This window comes from Acanthopagrus latus, chromosome 23 (genome assembly GCF_904848185.1).
Source record: "Acanthopagrus latus isolate v.2019 chromosome 23, fAcaLat1.1, whole genome shotgun sequence".
In the NCBI taxonomy this organism is placed as follows: domain Eukaryota; kingdom Metazoa; phylum Chordata; class Actinopteri; order Spariformes; family Sparidae; genus Acanthopagrus; species Acanthopagrus latus.
The window spans coordinates 2,153,709-2,174,470 of record NC_051061.1 but is presented as its reverse complement, the minus strand read 5'-3'; the positions used below and the strand labels follow the sequence as shown (position 1 = coordinate 2,174,470).

At 39.9% G+C, this 20,762-nt stretch overlaps 2 protein-coding genes across 2 annotated transcripts; one reads left to right on the top strand and one right to left on the bottom strand.

Annotated features, from left to right (window-relative positions):
* The first annotated feature begins 3,411 nt into the window (after positions 1-3,411).
* Positions 3,412-12,823, top strand: dus1l (dihydrouridine synthase 1-like (S. cerevisiae)). The gene is made up of 14 exons (XM_037088326.1): positions 3,412-3,566; positions 4,880-5,140; positions 5,287-5,395; positions 5,526-5,576; positions 5,772-5,884; positions 6,081-6,163; positions 6,339-6,442; positions 6,588-6,735; positions 7,275-7,371; positions 9,216-9,304; positions 9,532-9,701; positions 9,811-9,848; positions 10,813-10,888; positions 11,135-12,823. The coding sequence occupies exons 2-14, from the start codon at positions 4,904-4,906 to the stop codon at positions 11,182-11,184; spliced, it is 1,365 nt and encodes a 454-aa protein (XP_036944221.1). The 5' UTR covers positions 3,412-3,566; positions 4,880-4,903; the 3' UTR covers positions 11,185-12,823.
* Positions 12,824-14,015: 1,192 nt separating this feature from the next.
* Positions 14,016-19,780, bottom strand: LOC119013629 (tryptase-2-like). Its single transcript, XM_037088330.1, has 5 exons — positions 19,689-19,780; positions 18,686-18,863; positions 16,911-17,188; positions 15,345-15,484; positions 14,016-14,353 (listed from the first exon to the last, which is right to left on the bottom strand). Exons 1-5 carry the CDS (start codon positions 19,744-19,746, stop codon positions 14,180-14,182), a joined length of 828 nt encoding a protein of 275 aa, XP_036944225.1. The 5' UTR covers positions 19,747-19,780; the 3' UTR covers positions 14,016-14,179.
* Positions 19,781-20,762: the final 982 nt, after the last annotated feature.

The following is a 20,762-nucleotide window of genomic DNA, read 5'->3' as shown; positions in this document are numbered from 1 at the left end:
GTGTCATTTTGATCATGCAGTTTAAACTTTTCTGTGTCTTCCTTCACTCTGTAATGAAGTAAGGATGAGAAGGGAAGAAGTCATTTGTTCTGTTTATTCAATAGACTTGTTGCCATTACAGTACAGACACACGTTATTTATTTATTTCTCCTCCACTGAACGGCTGGTGACTGGAATGTCACTTTCTTTTTACATTTGACTGCTCGTCATATCAGCCTGCCAATTCTAGCGACACTCAGTGAAAAACTGGTCTTGGCTCCTTTTATGACTGTGATAAAAAATGTGGAAAAATTCTCTAATGAAGTGAACTCAGTACTCAATTCTGTGGCACCGGTCTCTACTGAGACAAGACGACCAAGGAAATCTACTTCCTGGTTTACTGATGAAACCCGAGATCTCAAGCTGGCCTGCAAGAAAACGGAACGTGCATGGTGAAAATCTGAATTGGAAGGTTTTTTTTTTAATCTTGCGCGGCGTGATAGTGCTCTTAGTTTTGCTAGTACAACATATTTCTCCAGGCTGATAAACGTTAATAAACATAACCCTAGATTTCTAGGTGGCCAAACTTACTCACAAACCACAGTCAATTAGCTGTTCACCCTTAAATTCAAACGATTTCTTAGATTTATTTCATAAAAACCTTGATGAGATCAGAATCAAAAGTTAATTATCCCTCTGCTGATTCTCAGTTACTCTCAGCTCTAAACACTTTTGAAAGTATTACTCTTGAGATATTTCTCTAACTTGTCTCATCCTGAAAACCAACTACCTGTGTCCCGGACTCCCTTCCAGCACAGCTGTTTGAGGATCTATGTCCAGCACTGGGACCTAAAATGTTAAATATTTATAATCTATCACTCATGACTGGTGTTGCCCCTTCTAGTTTTAAATCTGCTGTGGTTAAGCCTCTACTTAAGAAACCACGCCTTGACCCAGGATCTCTAAATATCATCGACCGGCATCCAACCTTCCCTTCTTCTCTAAAGTCTTAGAAAGAGTTGTATCCCAGAAACTTTCAGGCTACCCACTGAATAATAATCTCCTGGAACCTTTTCAGTCAGCTTCTGCATGAGAGCACTAAAAGTCCGCAGATGGTTCAGAGTGCTGCAGCCTGAGTCTTAACACGTACAAGAAAATGTGATGATATTACACCAATCCTGGTGTCTCTGCTTTGGTTCCTAATCATACAAGATCAGACTTTAAAGCGCTGCTGATGACATACAAAACGATACACGCCTTGCCCTGTCATACGTGTCAGAACTTATAATACCATATATTCCAATTTGTGCATTATGCTCTCAAAATTCAGGGCTCCTGAAGGTGCCGCAGCGCTTTTTCTTATCAGGCCCCCTTCCTCTGGAATAACCTCTCAGCTAACATCAGACAATCTGGCTCTAATGACGCCTTTAAATCTAAACTCAAAACTCACTTCTTTGACTTAGGCCTGCCCTCTGCATGTGGCTCAGGCACCACATGGCGATACCTGCTCAGTCGTCTCCTGGATCCTCACACTTTACATATATTATCATTTGAATCAGATATCCCGTCAATGCAACTTGTAAACGGTGATTTTGTTGTTCTTTTCTGTACATGCAACATCTATGGCATGTCTGTCAATCCTGCGGGAGGGATCCTTCCTCTGTGGCTCTTCCTGAGGTTTCTTCCACCTTCTTTATTATTTTTTTTCCCTGTTAAAAGCTTTTTTTTCCCCCATCAACATGGCAAGCTTTTCCTCACTCGAATCAAGGGTCCACGGGCAGAGGATGTGATTCACTGTACAGATTGTAAAGCCCATTGAGGCGATGTGATTGTGGTTTTTGGCTAAATAAATAAGACAGATTTGATTGTGATTTCTCAGAACACACTGTTGGTCGCAGGGAAGTGGCACATAATGTAACACAACAGCTGGGCGGCTGATGCATCGATCAGTATCCATGGTGATGGAGGATTTCTATACTGAGTGAGATCTGATGTGAGGTCTCACTCTGTTGAGGAAAGGGACACTTCATTTTATTAGTTATAAGAGAAGCTAGTCAGCAGGACACTCTACAAAACCAATGGTGTGATTTTTTTTTTAACAATCTCCCAAATATATATAGATATTTTTTCATGCTTCTATATGTAGTTCATTAAATATTATTTTTCTTATGTTATTTTCAGACAATTTAGAATATTTAGGCCCCATATTCATTTCTTGTTTTCTTATAAAAGCTTGGCTCGGTGTCATTTGAGTGTGCCTATGTGTGATAAAACTGCAGGTGAACAGTCTTAAACAGTGGTTCAGAGTTGAATCTGACATTCAAAGAGAAAACCTCACATCTGAACCTCATTTACAAACCATGCAGCTGCTTAAACAATTCTGGATTTGTATTCTATATGTTTGATTTTATAAAGTATGTTTAAATGTTGAACATTAACATTCAAATGGGTCCACACCCCATGTTCGGCCACTTTCGTTCACTTTTTTACTGATAGCACTTGAAACACACTGGAGCCACTTGCTTTCTTTTTACAAGAAAAACAAATATATTCTAATCACAGGAGTATGTGAATCATGTTGCTGTCAGGCAGTAGATTATAGTGACAGACACAGGGACAATACAGCCTTACACAGTGGCGCCCACAATCATGCAACTTATCTCAACCACTTCTTTGTCAAAGATGTAAGAGTAATAACCTCTGAAACACAATGTGTTGTTCACAAACTGGCACTTATCACCAGCGGCGGTGTAATTAAGTACATCCTCAACAAATGTAATCAGCTGCAGTTTGGAAGTAACCCGTATTTAACCTGAGCGTTTCCGTGAGATGGTGGAATTTAGATTTTTAAAACATACTTGTATTGTAACAGATTAAAGTGGCCAACAGTCAGTGTTGTAAAAAGGACACAACAGTCATTCTTTAGTATAAGTATATATTACTTTCATAAAAGTGAAATTCGCCTGTATAAATAGGGCTTAGGTAAAAGTATTAAACTCTCTGGTTTTAGATGAACTGATGTTCTCTGGCAATAAGTAGCAAAAGTACGAATAGAAGTAAAATGTTACATATATTTAAATGTATGTATACTGCATACTGTATACTGCATACTGTACACTGCATACTGTATACAGCAGACCTGCATGCTATATTCTGTATACTGCATATTGCATAAAATATTTGTCTCTAGATGTCGTCTAGAAGTGGGAGTATGAAGTAGCACAAAATGAAAATACTCAATTAAAGCACAAATACCTCACTCTTGTGCTGAAGTAGGCTGACAGCACTTAAGTAAATATAATAAGTTACATTCTATCATTGCCAGTTGTATATTAAGGAGTTAAAAAGCTCCTGTGGAACAACTTCAACTGTGCGCTCCGTGCACAGCAACAGAGGGCAGCCGTTAAATTAGAGGAGAAGAAGAGGAAGAGGCAGAAGAGGGCGCAAATACAGCGCGTGAGCTAGATTCCTGCCATTATCACCTACAGAAGAAGAGGTCACAGGAAACGCTTCCCACCGGTGACGTTTCGTTGTTGCACACATTTGGAAAGTGCTGCGCCAGGAATACTCATCTCATTGTGTTACAGGTGAAACAACTGACTAAATGTACATGTCATTTATCATTTCGAGTTCAGTTAGTACATGACCAGAGCAGCGCATGGTGCTCCCAGAGAAACAGCTGTGAGACATGTTCTGTCAAACCGGTTGTATTTGTGTGCTGCGGTGCTGCAGCATGTCAGCGGACTGCAGTTAGCTTCGCTAGCTACATCACAGTACAACACAGACACAGCTGACTAGTTAGCCGTAAATGTTAAATGTTGACTTGTCAGGCAGAGAGATAGAGTTCATATCAGAAACGACAAAAATTGAACTGTCCGGTTTACTCCTGCTTTGAAATGAAAGGTGGCTGAGCTTGAAATGTGGCTAGTTAAGCTAGAGTAATTTCAGTGTGGAATTGGTTCCAGTTTGGACTCTGCTTTCAGTCGTGGACAGCTTTAAAATCTCAGTTCAGTCTGTACACGAATACGTGGCTTTAATCGCTCAGTTAAAAATATTGTTATTAATTCAGTATTTAATTAGCTGCTTCCCAGTAACTTTCTGTAATGTCGCATGGGGCCAGTTCATGTGTTCACTGCTCGGCTTACACCTTCTTAGTAGGAACTAAGATAAATGTTTGTTTGTTTGTTTTTTACTAAGATTAATATGTTGTCCAGACACACAGAACAGGGTGACGTCATAGTCTTCAACTAACTAAACTATTACAAGCTGTAACTTGAAAGTGTTCAGAACCCAGTGAACAACAGGCTCAGTAGGTATCACACAGATAGAAGCCTTGAAGTCAACACAGTGCAGATATCTACTGATGGAATAAAATCATTGAATGTAACATTAAAGCCAGTGTAAAGTGCAAAGGATTGGCTTATTCAAATAATTATTAAGTGATGTTGGGGTAATATAAAGGCTTTCACATACTAAAGTTTCAAGAAAAGTGAACTTCTTCCTTGTGAGAGTCTACAGTTAAAATAGTAGACTCATTTTAAAATAATTTATTTAGCATGCAGATTTTGATGCAGGACCAAATAACTTCTTGATGTGACAGAATTGTAGCACAGAATCTGGAGAAAATTAGATACGACTTTTTGAAAATGACACATTCTTCATCATGGAAAAAAAAAAGAAAAATGTTATTGTTGTTGATTTGATTACTGTGACCATTCAGCAACAGCTGCTAAAATAGATACATGAATCACCAGAATTCTGAAATGTATTCAGTGAGAATTGAGAATTCATGAGTTGCCATGGAATGACCATAGACAGCTTATTATATGGTTGGAAAGAGAGCTTAAATACCAAACTCAACAAGAAATTCCTTGTTAAACTTTCACACTTTCTTTGACAGAAACCCTCTCTTTATTCAGCTGTGATGGCCAAGCTGAGGGGCTTTGAGTTCTGGAGGAGAACCCTGAACCAAGCAAACTTTGTGGTGGCTCCCATGGTGGACCAGAGCGAGCTGGCCTGGCGCCTGCTGAGCCGGCGGCATGGTGCTCAGCTCTGCTACACCCCCATGCTCCATGCTCAGGTGTTTGTTCGTGATGCCAACTACAGGAGGGAAAACCTTTACAATGAGGTGTGTGAAGAGGACAGACCTCTCATCACGCAGGTGAGGATCCACACAGGCACACTCTTCCATAGATTGTCTATTATCTTGTGCAGCCACAAGGCAAGTTATGTCAGTTGACTTCATACATTAAAACTATTCCACACATATTGTCAGCATATCACAGCGTTGCATTCCCTGTGTGTCAGTTTTGTGCCAATGATCCAGAGGTGTTCGTTCAGGCGGCTCTGCTGGCCCAGGACTACTGCGATGCTGTCGACCTCAACCTGGGCTGTCCGCAGATGATTGCTAAGAGAGGTACGCACACCTCTTTAAGAAATGAACCCCTTTATTTATTCCAACTCACAGTGTTTGTATTGAAAAAGAAACTGACCTTACAGACAGCCAAGTGAAAGGAAACTAACCTGCCTTGATGCTTGTTTCTAAGGGCACTATGGAGTTTTCCTACAAGACGAATGGGAGCTGTTAGAGAAAATGGGTAAGTTTGATTTATTGTACCACTCTGGGATTGAATTGTCAATTCCAAAACCTACAAATAAAAAAAATTCTTGCATCAGTGAATTGCCACTTGATCCCAATTATTCACCCAATGTTTTATTCAGATTTTTTTGCACAGCATAATCACAGTTGAACCATCTCAAATACAACACAAATTTCCCCTCTTATTTTACAGTCAGGTTAGCCAATGAAAAGCTCTCTGTGCCCATCACGTGTAAGATCCGTGTGTTCAAGGAGATGGAAAAGACGGTCCGCTATGCCCAGATGCTGGAGAGAGCTGGATGTCAGGTATGATCACATTGATTTAGTTGAGAAATCCACTGCTCCTCAGCTGCTGAAACAGTAGTTGAACCAGTCATAGAGATATTGTAAAATATTCGGCTTTTTAAAAAATGTATATTCATATTTATATTCATCCCTTTGGTGCAGTTTTTGGAAACACTACAGAAGATCTTGAATTTGGTTTTGTCCCATCTCTCCTCAGCTGTTGACGGTACACGGCAGAACCAAAGACCAGAAAGGAGCCATGACAGGTATCGCCAGCTGGGAGCACATCAAGGCAGTACGGTGAGCTACAGGCACTGTGTTTTAATCCTTCACACACGCTGAATATTATATCCAACATAAACAATTGTCCAGCTCTTCCAGTGCTCTCAAACTAATAATTACAGCTCTTTTTATGCTTTATTTTTTCCCTCATCATGCTCAACATTCAGTAACTGTTTGTCCTGTCTTGCTACAGGAAGGCAGTAAATATTCCAGTGTTTGCAAATGGTAACATTCAGCACCTGAGTGATGTGGAGCGCTGCATTCAAGAGACAGGAGTGCAGGGAGTTATGAGTGCAGGTTAACAAGACAGTGTCTCATTTGTTTTTTGTTGATTACATTAATTTCTCCTTAGTTTCAAAAGACAATACATGAAGTGCATTCGTGCTCAGGACATGCATTGTTTTGAAACGGATCTCTGTGTGCTTTTTGTGTTATTTTTAAGAGGGGAACCTCCACAACCCTGCACTGTTTGAGGGACGCAGCCCCCCAGTGTGGGAGATGGCTGAGGAATATCTGGAGGTGGTGAAGCAACATCCCCCTTGCACCCTGTCATATGTACGAGCCCACCTCTTCAAGCTCTGGCACCACACGTATGTCCGCCCCCCTCTGTGTGTGTGTGTGTGTGTGTTGGGTTAGCATGAGCAGTACAGTATTCCAGCTGTGACACAGGTTTAGGACAGTGAACAGTGAGGCTGATGCAAATTAGATCAAATTTCAAACAGTAATTCTGGATAACATGTTAGATCCATGAGAATTGATGATCCATGATCCATTAGAAGCATGATAACCATGTGATAGGTAGAAGTCGAGTCTCACAACAGTATTGCAGCATTTTTTTATAGCAGTATCACAAATTTCAGTGTATCATTGGATCCCTACTCTTAGTGTACAGTGCTCATTGTGTAACTCAGGGACCAGTGTTCACTCTGTTCAAAGACAGCATGTGCTGCTATGAATGCATACATTTCTAGTCCCTGAATATCATCTCACCGCCACTTTTTAAAAATGAATAGTCATATTCACACAGTCTACATCAGTATGGAGTTATCCTGTGATACATTCTGTCGTTGTGTCTATTCAGTAAGCATATCTGATGCGGAGATGTTTTAATCTCTCTGTCTGTCTGTAGGCTACAGATTCACCAGGACTTGAGGGAGGACTTGTCCAAAAGGAAGACCCTCGAGGGTTTGGCCAATGTCAGCAAACAGCTGAGGCTGCGCTGTCAGGTAACAGCAAACAGCAGATGCAAATATGTGCAACAGAGGAAGAGCAAACAGTGAATTTGACTGATCTGGAGGGGGGAGGGAGAGAGGCAAGACAAAAAGCAGGCACGTTGCACTGCTCAAAAATAATCACTGTTGCATATGCCTTCATTAAAAAACAAGATTGTGTTAGGTCTCTGAGGCTTCTGTAGCTGTCAGAAGTTGTATTTGGACAGTCTGACACTTAGTATCATTCAGTGGCTAGTCTGCTTTGTGTAGCATTAAACATTGATGAGACCCTTTTCCAACAGACAAGCTGTATGAGGATAAAGACATGTCTTTACAGGCCTCTGCATTTACACCTGCAGGGTTTCTAATAGCAGTTTATGATAGAGGTGCCACACCTCACCTGAAATAAAGAAAGGTGTTTGGCATGCAGCATTTCCAAAACTCTCTTAGAGACTCGGTGCTGATGGGCCACTGGTTAAGCTCCTGCGTGCCAGTGGTTGCCGGTTCTACACAACAACAGAAAGGTCTTGCCAAACAAAAAGAAATACCATGTGGAATATTTGCCAAATTTACAAGAAGGTCCCAACCAGTTATGAATGAGTTTTTTTTTGTTCTGTAATTTTATGTAATAGAGTCTAAGCACTTTCGTTCTCAACAGGAAAAGCAGTAGTCTACATTAGTTACTGTTTACAGCGTTTGATAAGTTTGACGTGTTTAGCATCAGTAAAATGTTTGTAAATTGAGTTTAAATGGTGAAACCAGTGTAAACTAAATGTTGGCGGGTAAGACACACTGTACACACAGAAGCAGACAGGCCGGTACAGACAAGCTGCCACAAACTGACACTTTTTACAAGGAAACAAACAACTTCATGTTTTGATGTAACGCTCAATTTACAAGACAGCACCAATGATTTAGAATTTCTCATAGTTGTTTCACAAAGTTTGTTAAGTTTCTCCTCATTCAACAACTCTTAAAATTAGAAAATGTGTGAAGGGAGTCTGGTGATATTGTTGCTACTAGATCAATAGTTGGATCAGTTGAAACGGACAGTGTGTTCAGAAACCGCTGCTGCTGACTTTGGCAGGTGCGTGATCCATTCTTCATCTTGTTTCACAGAGGACGTCAGTTGAGCAGGCAGGTCCATCGATGTGGCCCAGATCACCTCCGAACATAGTCTGAGTGACCGGATCTCAAATGTGTCCTCAAATAGTCTTGGGGACATTTCACACCTGTGCTTGAGTTGTCCACTTGTGATGAGGTCACTCAGGATGCATGCTGATACTTAGTCTGAACACCATATTTGTTATCCTCGCTAACTTGACTAACAGCAGTGATGCTGTAGGAAGCTAATCAGTGCCAGCTGAGTTGAGTTTGGTAGCATTTGTGCCAGCTTGGATTCATGTGACTCTTGTTGAGAACTCAATGATGCAAAGTCCTCTGAGGAGAGCTCTCTGGTATCTTTCAAAACCAGGAAGAGGTGAAACGATTGTAATATTGTTCTATCCACTTAGGGAACATATTCTTTTACTGTATATCCTGCATTAACATGCGTAATTCCTTAGACAAATAAATGATCTGAATGCAGACTGCATGTCAATACCAGGTGGAAATTAGGAATTAGACCATCTGTTCTACACAGGACTAACACATTAGATCCCCTAGATGGTGGTGTCCAATAAAATCCTTTAGATCCAGTGAGTCAGAGTGACGTCAAGCCATTTGATGAGTGTAACCGGGACAAGGCATGGGTGTGTAGATGGTGGACAAAATATATACGTACTTAAACATACAGACTGGAATACTTACACCTGCTGTAGACAGTCCTCTGTACCAGTAGCTGTACTGTGTGTGTGCAGGAGGAGATAGCCAAAGGAAAGGATATGGAAGAGAAGGAGAGTGGTCTGCCATTCCCCCACTGGATCTGCCAGCCATATGTCAGACCAGCGTGAGTCACAGCCTCTGTTGTTTTCTCTCTAACCTTTCCACTAACACAGTTTCAGATCATTCTCATACATCGTTACAGTAAATGTCAACTCCACAGCAAGGTTATCTGCACGCTTGGACAGATGGGTCTAATGGAGAGACATATCATTAAGTACCCAGTAATTGAACTGTGGTTGACACCAGTGAAACATTCCCTTGCGTAGTAAAGTTACTGACCATGCCTTGCAGGCCAAAGGAGCCAGTTGCCAACGGTAACAGCCAGAGTTCAGAGGTGAAGAAGACAGTGTGTCAGAAGAGGGCACTGGAGGACTCGGACGGAGCACCCGACACACTCTCCAAAAACAAGCAGAAGAAGAGATCCCGAAACCCCAACAAGAACTTCTGTCCCGAGCAGAAACGTGAGTCCAGCCGGTCACTGTCAGCTCCAACTGCACTCTGCCTCGCTTGAAACATTCCAGTAGAACACTACTGAGATCTCACAGTTCCCCCTCGTCTTTCCTCCCACAGCCAAGTACATCAAATGTGAGCAGTGTGGGAACCCAAAGGTAATTGATTTAAGATTTCCTAATGGTGACTGAAGAACCCAAATAGTGTTGATGCACACATAGTCATGGTGAAAGGTTTACATACACTCATAAGCAGCTTGTATATCAGGGCAGTCTCGAGTTCTGATGGTTTGTGCAGCTCTCATGTTTCGGTGATGAACGAGTGGAACACAAACTACTTTGTCACAAAAAAAACCAATCATGACGTTTGGTTCAGTAAGGAATGTATTATTGGTATTTTGAAAATGTGACCAAATCTGCTGGCTCAAAAATATACATACAGTAATTCTAATATTTGGTTAAATGTCTTTTGGCCATTTTCACCTCACCTCAGTTAAGTACTCTGATGATTTTAGCTTTTCCTGAAGAATTTGGAGATAATCCCCCTTCTTTATTATTCCGTTGATTTTATGTAGAGCAGCAGATCCACTGACAGCAAAACGGCCCCACAGCATAATACTACCAGCACCATTCTTGACAGTAGGTTTGGTGTTTTGGGGGTTAAATGTTTCACCTTCCCTCCTCCAAACATATTGCTGCTCTTTGTGGCCAAACAACTCAATTTTTGTTTCATCCGACCACAGAGTCCTCCAGAAGGGGTTTTAGTGCTACAAAGAACATGTGATTCACACAACTTTCTATAATCACCAAAATTCATTGTTTAAGTTACTGTATGTGTATTTTTGATCCAGCAGTTTAGTATGTGTTCTACTCATTCCATCACAGAAGACAGAGAGGTGTTTGGAACTGAAGACTGGCATGATATGTGACTGTTAATTGTCATCCCTGAGCCCCACTCAGTCAAGCAGATATTGGTGTAATACAGTGGAAAAGAAGAAGCTGTAATGATTTTTTTTGTCAAATAAAGTTGTAGAAATCAAAGAGGAGTTCCATCTCCGATGTTATTCTCAGGAAATTCTCTGTTTGTTGCCTTCTGCTTTGTTCAACTTATTTTTCTCTGCAGGGAAACAAATGTGTCTTCAACCTGTGTCGAGGATGCTGTAAGAAGATGGCCTACAAGGAGGTTGCAGACTGTCCAAGTCAGTACACACACACACACACTCACAGTGCAGTTTTTTTTTAGGGTTAGGGTTTTGCAGAATTATGTGTACATCCAGGCTATAAATCAGTCATAAAGATCAGGACAAACAGGCTAGATGTGACAGCATTTTAAGTAAGCAGTGTCGAAGACCTGAAGCGTGCTTTATTATATTTTGCAGACTTGACTGAACTGAGAAGCGATCAAATTAATACCCAAAATAATCTGTATATTTTTTGGTTCACAGGCCACGGGCTGAAGTTCAAGACCAAGGCGGAGAAACTGAAGGCTGAGTAAGAGGAGAAGAAGGAGGACTCTGCGACAGAGACGAAGAGCAGCAGCCCTCCTCAGCCTCTCCTGGATCTAAGAACAGAGCTGCAGGAACAATCCAAGGCACAGCTGCCACGATGAGCACGACTGTGGCTCTTTCTACATGCACACCGTTCTCGCCTCACCTTTGAGTTTACGCACAACATTTCACTCAGAACATGTTCAGCTCACGGGTGATTTTGGCTGTCCTGTTCCTTCCGACAGCTGAGACATGCAGTTGGAGCCTTCAAGTTAAAGTTAAAGTTAAAGTTCTGTGCATGTAGAAGGAGCCAATGATCCGTCAGGACATACAGCTGCTTAGTGGCACTGATAGTGATGTGTGGATGGACTCTGACCAGCTGACCAAATCCATAAAGTAACAATTTCAGGAAGATGATTGACTCTAAAGGCTTTTTTTGGTTTTGTTTTTTTTTTTTTCTCTTTTTGTTTCCTTGTTGAGACAAAAGTGAAAGTATTTTTTAACTCATCATCTTCTATTTTAAAGGCAAATATTTTACGAGGAGTTTGTATGTATTTTATGCAAAGTTGTTACCGAGCCACCAAAGTAAAAAGATCCAGTAACTTCCAGATTCATGGAGAAAATGGCTCGTCCTTAACAGGTTTTATTTCTGTCTTTTAAGGTCAAGAATGTGGTTGCATTTTAATTCTTAAGTTAACCTATTTATTCCAGGTAAAGGTTTGCCTTGTGTATGTGCCTTTTAATGAGAAGTACCACTATCCAGATATGAACTTGAGCTCATGAGGGAGAAAACGGGTAAAAGGAATCATAGTGGTGCTCTATCTGCTCTTGTCTAGGACTTGCTCAGTGACAACACAATCCAACAGAAATGTATTTGAAGTTGCTTACCTGTATTGTGCATACAGTTTTCAGAGAAGTTTTTTGAGGTAAATAAGAAGCCGTTTATCAAATTTATCTCTGGAAGTGTTTTGTCCAGCTTGCCTACTTTCAAAAAAAAGACAAAAAAACAACAGACCTCTAGAGACACAGATGACCGCTGGCTGTGCTGATGATGAGGTTGCTTGAGATAATGTGTACAAGAACAAAAAAAAAACACTGTGGAGACTTCTCTTTTGTTTGTTTGGAGAGGCAAAATGTCAATTTTCTCAACTGAATTCGGGTAACTGATGTGAATCCTCTCATCTGCATTAAAGCCCCTGCAAACATTTTTTTTAAAAAAACATTATTTCTCTAAATAATTAAATATTCTTGACAAAATTAGCAACAACCAGGTTTGTAAGAACATCCTCTTAAGGTATAATTTATCCCAAACTAAACTGTGTGGGTGTCAACAACTGCAGTCAGATACCTATGTAGATGTTAATAATCATGTTTGGTGCACAGAAGTAGATGAAGTCAGCTTTTGATATTGTATCTTCACCTGCGTTACACCAGTGAAAAGAGCAGTGACAGAAATGAACACAGGAATCTGTTGTGTAGTAACCTAAAACTTGTCAAGCTCTGGCAGAATATTCAGAAGATACGTTTTCAGGGGCTTTAACGTAAATCAAACCCCAAAATGTTGGCTCTATCGATGAATTGTTGCTAACATGGTCATTTTTTTCCTTTTTACTAAAGAATACATCTGGTAGCCCTCACCAGCCTTCATGCATTGTCTTGTTTTTATTGATGACATACACAGAAGATACGTGCCTGCGTTTTTCACTTCATTCAAGTGGGTTTAACTTTTCTCCTGCAATGAGTCCTTCAGCTCAATTCTGCCAATGTGCAGGATCAGCAGCTAATACCCCCTTTAGGCTGAGTCGAGGTGAGGTGGGTCATCTCACCTGAGCCAAGTCCACATCATAAACCGTGAATTTTAAATGATCAGATATCACGTATTTAAGGAGTGTTAAGATAAAGTCAGATGTGTGTGATGTAGGTTACCACCCCAGCTGCTTTTTTCTCCTGTGTAGCTATGAATCCATTTTCATTATGTCGGCACCTTTTTTTGTTTGTTTGTTTGTTTTGTGGTGCTTTGGGAGCGATCTTGTGTATTTCAGAACAAAACATGCACATGAAGAACATGTTAGCATGTAAATATATATGATTTTCATGACAATTAGTAAAATGGCCATTAAAGTGATATATTATATACAGAAAGATTAAACAGTAAATTAAATCTACAATTTTTGTTCTGGGAATGAAACAGAAACCCTAATAACCGTATTACCTAAAGAACATACACAGAACACTCCATGACTTTATTTCACGCAACACACAAGAAATGGGATCTCAAAAAGATTCCAAAAGAAAGATAAAACTAATGAATACATAGTTGCATAATTGGACACTGACGATTCAATTGTGTGAACTCACTGCAACCGTATCCACCTTGAACGCTCTTAAATAACTTCCAGTTTATCGTCAACACAAACAGCTCGTTGCTGGACTGACTGGCTGGGATGTTTTCACCATTTCACCAAGCAGTAATGAATTATACAGATATTAAAGTGCTCCACCAAAACTTTTTTTTTATTTCTTCCCCTGTTCCTCTGTTGCGTTGAGTTGCATTGTGTTGAATTGTAGGATCCAACATTTTTGGAACTTAATCCGTTCTAAGGACCAAAATCAAACTAAATGCCAGTTTCTACATGGTGATGGCATTTTAAAAATGGCTGCGCTGGATTCTTAAGATGATCGGAAAGATACAGCGACCCTTGTGTGACAGGAAAGCCCAGTGTATGTTCTGTTTTTATGAATAATGATGTTGATTCTTGACACGTGTTCTCTCTAATGTAAGAATGACATGCAGCTGTGCTTGTGCTGACCAAGATTTTTCTGAAAGAGGGACTACAACCAATGCTTCAAAGCTTTAATGCAAAGGATTTCATTGAACAAACCAGGTTACATGTTAAACCAGCATAAAGGAAACATGGACTGACAGTTCAACAAAGAGAGAGAGTGCAAGGCAGATTGGAAGGTGAATAGACTGGACAGGTTTAGCTTTTTGGATGTTTAGACCTAAGCAGAGGTTTCCTCGCTGCGGCGAATGTTTTCGTTGATGAAGCTCAGATACTGGGACACACTGGTGTAGATGGTTGGTTGGCCCGCGAGACCACAGTTCCCATAACTCATGATGCCCACCTGCACGAAGCCACTGGCTGCACGACACATCAGCGGGCCACCGTAATCCCCCTTTGGAAGCACAAAGAACACGTCCACACACACCTTTTACACTTTGTGTAACACCATTTTTTTTTTTTTTACAGGTTTAGAAATGTCATGGTGGGTATGAAATATAACTACGCAAACATATGCAATCATTCTTTGAAATTAGCCCTGCATTTCCTCAACATGTATTTAAAATCACCATAGTGAAAGTGTCATTTTAATTTCCCAGTTTCCAGAGATTTTGGGTTGTTGGTACCACAGAGTTCTTGGGAAAACTGTTCCAAAGTTGGGCAGATCTGTTGAAATTATACAAATTGGTGAAAAGATGAAATAATATTGTTGGGAGCACATTTCAAAGAAGACGCTCCTCGGCCATTACCGCCGACTTACCATGATATTTGCAGACCTGTGAAATAAAGTGTCGGCACACTTTGCGTTGCTCCTTCGTTATGTCAACTTTTGACACAGTAGTTGACTATGGTACTGGCGGTGAATACTACCATTTTCCACAGAAGTGCAAAAGTATCAGCAGAACGGTTTCAAAGTGTAGCAGTACTCATTCTGTGGTCCTGTAACCTGTGACTTTGTGAATTATGAAATATGCCTTGTTGCTACGTACATACTGTAAATTATCAAAACGCTCAGTTCTCACAGCCTGTATTCAGAAACTGTGCCTCCAAACAAACTGGCAGGACTTTAGAATGGTTGTGATGTCACACCTGACAGTAAGACAATATTAATATGTTTTCTTGTCATTAAGATATTAAAAAAAAAAAAAAAAAGTGATAATAAAACATTTTTTACTTTGTACTAGAAAATGAGCATTACATGGGACCTTTAATGTTGTTACTGTTGGAAAATGGTGCTACTAAAGGGGGAGCTGGTTTTAAAGCAGCTGTAAGTGATTTTTTAAATGAATTAAAATAAGTGTTAAATAATTCTTTATTCAAACAGGTTTTTGTAATATGTAAATAAATGTATAATAAATGTATAATTCATGTATAATTCGACTCACTTTGCAGCCATCTTTGCCTCCATCTGCATCCCCTGCACACAGCATGTTAGCAGTCAGCGCAGGGTGCTTTTGCTTACACACATTCTGAGGGATGATGGGAATCCTCAGCTCCTGGAGGGTTTCTGGATCCGGCAGTGGAACTGCATCGGCACAGACACACAGAATGAGTGCAAAAAGGAAGAGGTGGTATGTTTATGAATACTGGATGTTAGATGAGCATTCAGCGTTAGTTCTGAATTTTTTGTCTGGAAGTCTTTGAGTTTAATGGAACACACTAAGATCATCTCATTGATAAACCAAGCCTTGAGCAAAGCCAAAATATCTTTTTTTTTTTGGAACTACTGTAAATTTGACCGATTGATGTGAGAGAATGATGCCAAGTTTGTCTGTCCTGTAAATATGAGGCTCAACCACCAACTGGTAGCCTAGCACAAAGACTGGAAATGGGCAAATAACTAGCCTGGTTGTGTACAAAGTTAACAAAACCATCCTGCAGCATCTCTATGACTAACGGGCACATCATGTGTTGTTTGCACCCCTCCAGTCTAGCTGTCCTGCCGCTCCTCAACTGGGAAGTTTGAGCCTCACTGTGCAGAATGAGCTCGTTTTCCACATTTGCCTGTTGAAGGAGGGAAGTCTTAAATCTTAACTTTTAAAATGAAAAACATCAGTGTGTTCATAGAGGTACTGCAAATGATCACACATAAGCACTTTTTAGCCCAGTGGCAGGGGGCCTTTCTTTGGGCTTATACCACAGACACACCTTATTTTCCAATTTCCACTGTTATTTCTACTGTCTATGCAACTTTCTCCATTTTCATCTGTTATCATCATAAATTTTAAGTGTTAAGTCCCTCCCACAGCACCAATTCCATCAGTACAGTGAGTGCTTGACTGTCCCTGAATGATTGCAAAAGAAAATTCTGTGTTTATTGGAAGTCTCACTCAAAAAGGCAGACTGGAAAGATTTTGCGACTACTAGTGAAATACAATTAATCTATTTTGGCATTTGCTTTGAGTTTAATAACAATATCCACAGTTATACTAGTGAAAAGTTGAATCTTTGAAAAATGTTCATTAGAATATCTTTATTGTGGTATTTGTTATGTCCCTCTTTTGCTTTAACAACAGCATGAGAGGCGTCCATGACACTCAGGACACCTTGGTCTTCTCTGGTATTTAAGTAGTTCTTACAAAGATACAGGGGCCTAATTTTATACTGATTAAAATATGTATTTTTTAATGTATTTTATGTTATGTATGTATATGTATTTTCTTAATGGGTAATTCCACTTCCTGTAGTGTTTTTTTTTTCCTTCAGTCTTTTTCGCCTCTGAAGGCCACGCCGGCTGTTTCTTAGGTTTACAAGCAGGTGTTGATTTACAGAACTATCTCCCTGAAAAAAAAACATCCAAATACATTTTTGGAGAATATGATTAAAAAAAGCCAATTCCACAAATTAGTTAAAAAATCTAATTAAACAAATGCATGGATATGTGTATGTTATTTCAATTTGTCATTCTACAGTGTGCATACATTACAGACTGCTTTTTGTGCAGTACTTACCATTAGCCCCAGTGTACCCCCAGCCAGCAATCCAGCACTCAGATGATGAATCAAAGACGTCGTTGGCGCTGGGCAGATTCACGTATTTAACGTCTGCCCAGGACTCTATCTTTGTCTTCAGCTTCACCAGGGCGATGTCGTTCTGATAGGTGCCACCCGAGGAGTCGTAGTTACGGTGGGTGATGATTTGGGTGATGCCCTTGTAACGGCCTTGATACGTTTTCAGGCTGTATGAGCCGACCCAAGCCATTGATCGTTCCTTGTTAGGCCGACGCTGTCTGGCAACACAAACACACTCATATTAGTTTTGCTGCATTTACAGATGACACATTACTATACATCAGTGTTCTAACATGGGAGGTCGCGCGGGGCATCTTTTAAAGGGATGTTTACGCATAGAAGCACATAACCTTGCTTCTTGACTGGAAAGAACCAATGTAGACATTTAAATGTTGAATTCTTGACACAGCACTACTTGTTATTACCATCAACGCCAGACACAGTATGAGCACAGCTGGTGACAGTAGTGAGGGTAGTCCTCTCTAATGCTACTCAGAGTGTTAGTTACATTTGTGTGTTTCGTGATTATCAATTCTGTTTCTGTTTCCTTCAAATCTTCTTCTGCTCAGTGTTCATGCTCACCTCTCCAGACATTTTGGGGTGGTTTTGGCGGTATGTAAGGGTTCTCATTTGCCCTTATTGCAGCATTTGATACAGCTGACCAAGCACTGGCTTGGCACTTTGGGTGACGTTTCAGATCGCTTTTATTCTTATCTCTCTGACAGGAGAGATAGCGCTCGGTCCTTTATTATTCTCAATTTCTATGCTACTTCTATGTCAATCTTTTATAGACACAACATAATTATTATTGATATTATGGATTGTGCTGTGGTTTATTGTTTATCTTTTATTTCTCCCTGTTTTAAAGCACTCTGTCACTTGCGTTTGTGAAAGTGCAAAATAAATAGCTAGAAGTTATAATTACTCAAAAGTGTGTTATGAAAAATATGGTGAAATATGGTTGGTCGGGGTGAATAATTGCATTTGAAATGCATTACCTGCCACTGTGTTTGGTACTGGTGGGCTATATTAAAGGCAGTAAAGTGGACATTTAACACCCCGATGCCTGTTATAATCAAAGTTCTTATTTAAGCAAGACGATAAGGGTCATGTCAAAAAAGACTATAGGGCCATTCCACGCCAACTAACCCAAAACCCAGACCTTTGCCCAGTTCATGTTGTGGATTTTCTTGAAAAGATTAATGCTGATACTTCTATTACATTCATGCCACCTTGCAAAATCCTATAGCTGTACTCCAAATACTTAAAGTTATGAATTTTATTTATGTTTGGCTCCCTGAGCAAAATGTTTGTATTTTTGTGATTTTGTGTACTCTGAACCTCACCAATCACTCATTTTTCACTGGTTTGGGTTGAAACTTGTCCTGAACATCCCAGAGAACTTAAGGAAAGTTGAATTAGTTTTACCTGAATGGTACAGTAATCAAACCAATAACGGGAAGCCAGTTTGTTAGCAGAATGAAGAATCTGTCATTTTCAAAAATGTACATCTCCACTAGTTTTCACATTTACATTCACGTCCTATGTATTATTACTGTAGTTCTGTGTAATATGAATCTAATTCTGTGTAGTATTAATGTAGTTCTGTCACAGCTAGAAGTTATTTGTTCCTACTAAATATAGCTTCAGAGCTGAAAAACACAGCTGTTGGGTGAGATGGTACAGAATGAGCCTGTACCTCTGAGAGCACTTACTCATCCCAGCAGCTGGCAGCAGTCAGCACCCACTGATCGTTGAGGACGGTGCCCCCGCAGCGCCACTTGGTGACTTTATCACGTGATGTGATGTTGAGGTAAACCATCTCCTGCCACTTGGTCTTGTCAGCATTCCTCCCCCCGATGATAGCGCTCTTCACCTCAGCCCCAAGGAAACCTAAAAAAGTGCAAGGAAACTTAATTAAGCTGTTTTAAAGGCATCCCGTGGAGGTTCTGGAACAGAGTGGGTCCACACTGATCCCACATGGGATCAATGTTGTCATTAAACTTTTGGTACAAATAGAAAATAAGTGCATTTTCTAAACCCCCATCCTTTTTTAAATTCGTCTTAAAAGTCAGAGTGTGATAGATCTGAGTTCAGGGACATCAGTCACAGATGGGAATCAGTCCATATAATGGGGTCATAGTAGATAGTGTACGACATGCTTCTTGTATTAATTTTGCTGGAGAGGAAAACTTAGGTAAAAAAAAAAAAATCCTACAATAATTTACAACAATTTGAGAAAATGTTGCACTGAGGGCAAACTTGAATACTGACACAGTGGAGGTCAAAGCAACACACCAGCTACTGTCAACAGCAAGGTGATGAGGAGGGAGAGAAAGTCCCCAGACTCCCTTAAAGAATCAGCCAGTTTTGTGAGTTGCTGGATTAGGAGACACTTTATAAACTTTGTAAAACATTGCTTATAACAAACCATCGATTATTTAGGCCGTTTTGTTAATTCGGCATGTGTTACATTAAGACTATGTTGCATTATTTGCATTTTTAAACTCAGTGATTAATATTGGATGTCCACACATTAACATTAGTTGAGAGAAAAGAAAAAGAAAGAAAACTTTGATGAACCCTTAATAAAAATCATTTATAATTAAAGATTCTACTATAAATGACCCTCCATGAAGTACAGATAAATCAAAACATCCATCTTAATACTAGTGTAACATTCTGAAGACAATATCACAACATTTTGGTCTTCCTCACCTCCAATGCTGTGCATCAGCAACAGCAACAGCACAGCGAGAAGTCTGCAGATAGCCATGGCTGCGACGAGGTCGAGCAGTGGCTGTGCAGACTGTGAGGCTGCAGCTGCACATTTATACAGCTGGACGGATGGAGTTCTTATCGGCTCTACAACCCCTCCTTTTCCTCTCACGCTATATGTACAGATCTATGATACTGGTACCATTTTAGAGAGGGAGAGAGGTTACACTTTTAACTCAGTACAACTCAGAGTTGTATACTTTAATTAGTCAGTATGGCCTTAAATCCATAACATGTTTGTTGGAGCTCTTTGTTTGTTGTTATGTCATTTTTGCTAATAACAAAAAAAAGTGTTGCTTGATTATTCTAGATGTTTTGTTTATTTAGAGTTTGATAGTATTTTCTTCTGTGACTTATTTGGTCAGTCTATTTATTTCCTTGTTTAGTGTGATTAGTTTTGTGAGGTTAGTGATTAGTTTTGTTTGGGAATATAATTTGGGGAACACCTTGGGCACCCTAACCCACCCAAGATGTATCTGGGCCTGTGGATTTTACCAGAGCAGGGGAGGCATGCAGGATTACTGGTCTTGGCTTGCTTGCTTTTTTGGAAAAATAACCCATGAAAACCAAGGGAACTTTGAACGGACACTGAACTTCTTTTACATGTGTACAATGAAAGCCCATGGTGCAGCTGCAACCTTTTGATTTGTATTTTGAAGTCTGATTTCAAAGTTTGATTTAGATTTTTTGACTAGCTACTTAAATATGATCCAAGTTCAGACAAGTCCGCAGTGAATATTTTGGTCCAAAGTAACTGCAAAGTTGTCTTTAAATATTTTGGATTCACTTAGTTGCTAAGTGAATGCAAAGTATTTCAATGTGAACTATGTATGAATTCTAAGAACATCCCTTCTACTAAGTACAGGAGTAAACAATCGCGTGTCCTGATCCCAGGAATAATGTAATTGATTATTATTATTATTATTATTATTATTATCATTATTGTATATCATTATTATCGTATCTATCTGATAGTCAGATTAAAAATAAATCCTATATGTTTCTCTTTCAACA

Coding starts and splice junctions, on each gene's coding strand:
- LOC119013629 (XM_037088330.1), bottom strand. CDS start 19,746: ATGGCTATCTGCAGACTTCTCGCTGTGCTGTTGCTGTTGCTGATGCAC. Junction 18,864..19,688: donor GCTGATGCACAGCATTGGAG/GTGAGGAAGACC, acceptor GCACTTTTTTAG/GTTTCCTTGGGGCTGAGGTG. Junction 15,485..16,910: donor GGGGTACACTGGGGCTAATG/GTAAGTACTGCA, acceptor GTGCCGATGCAG/TTCCACTGCCGGATCCAGAA.
- dus1l (XM_037088326.1), top strand. CDS start 4,904: ATGGCCAAGCTGAGGGGCTTTGAGTTCTGGAGGAGAACCCTGAACCAA. Junction 5,885..6,080: donor TGGAGAGAGCTGGATGTCAG/GTATGATCACAT, acceptor ATCTCTCCTCAG/CTGTTGACGGTACACGGCAG. Junction 9,702..9,810: donor CTTCTGTCCCGAGCAGAAAC/GTGAGTCCAGCC, acceptor TTCCTCCCACAG/CCAAGTACATCAAATGTGAG.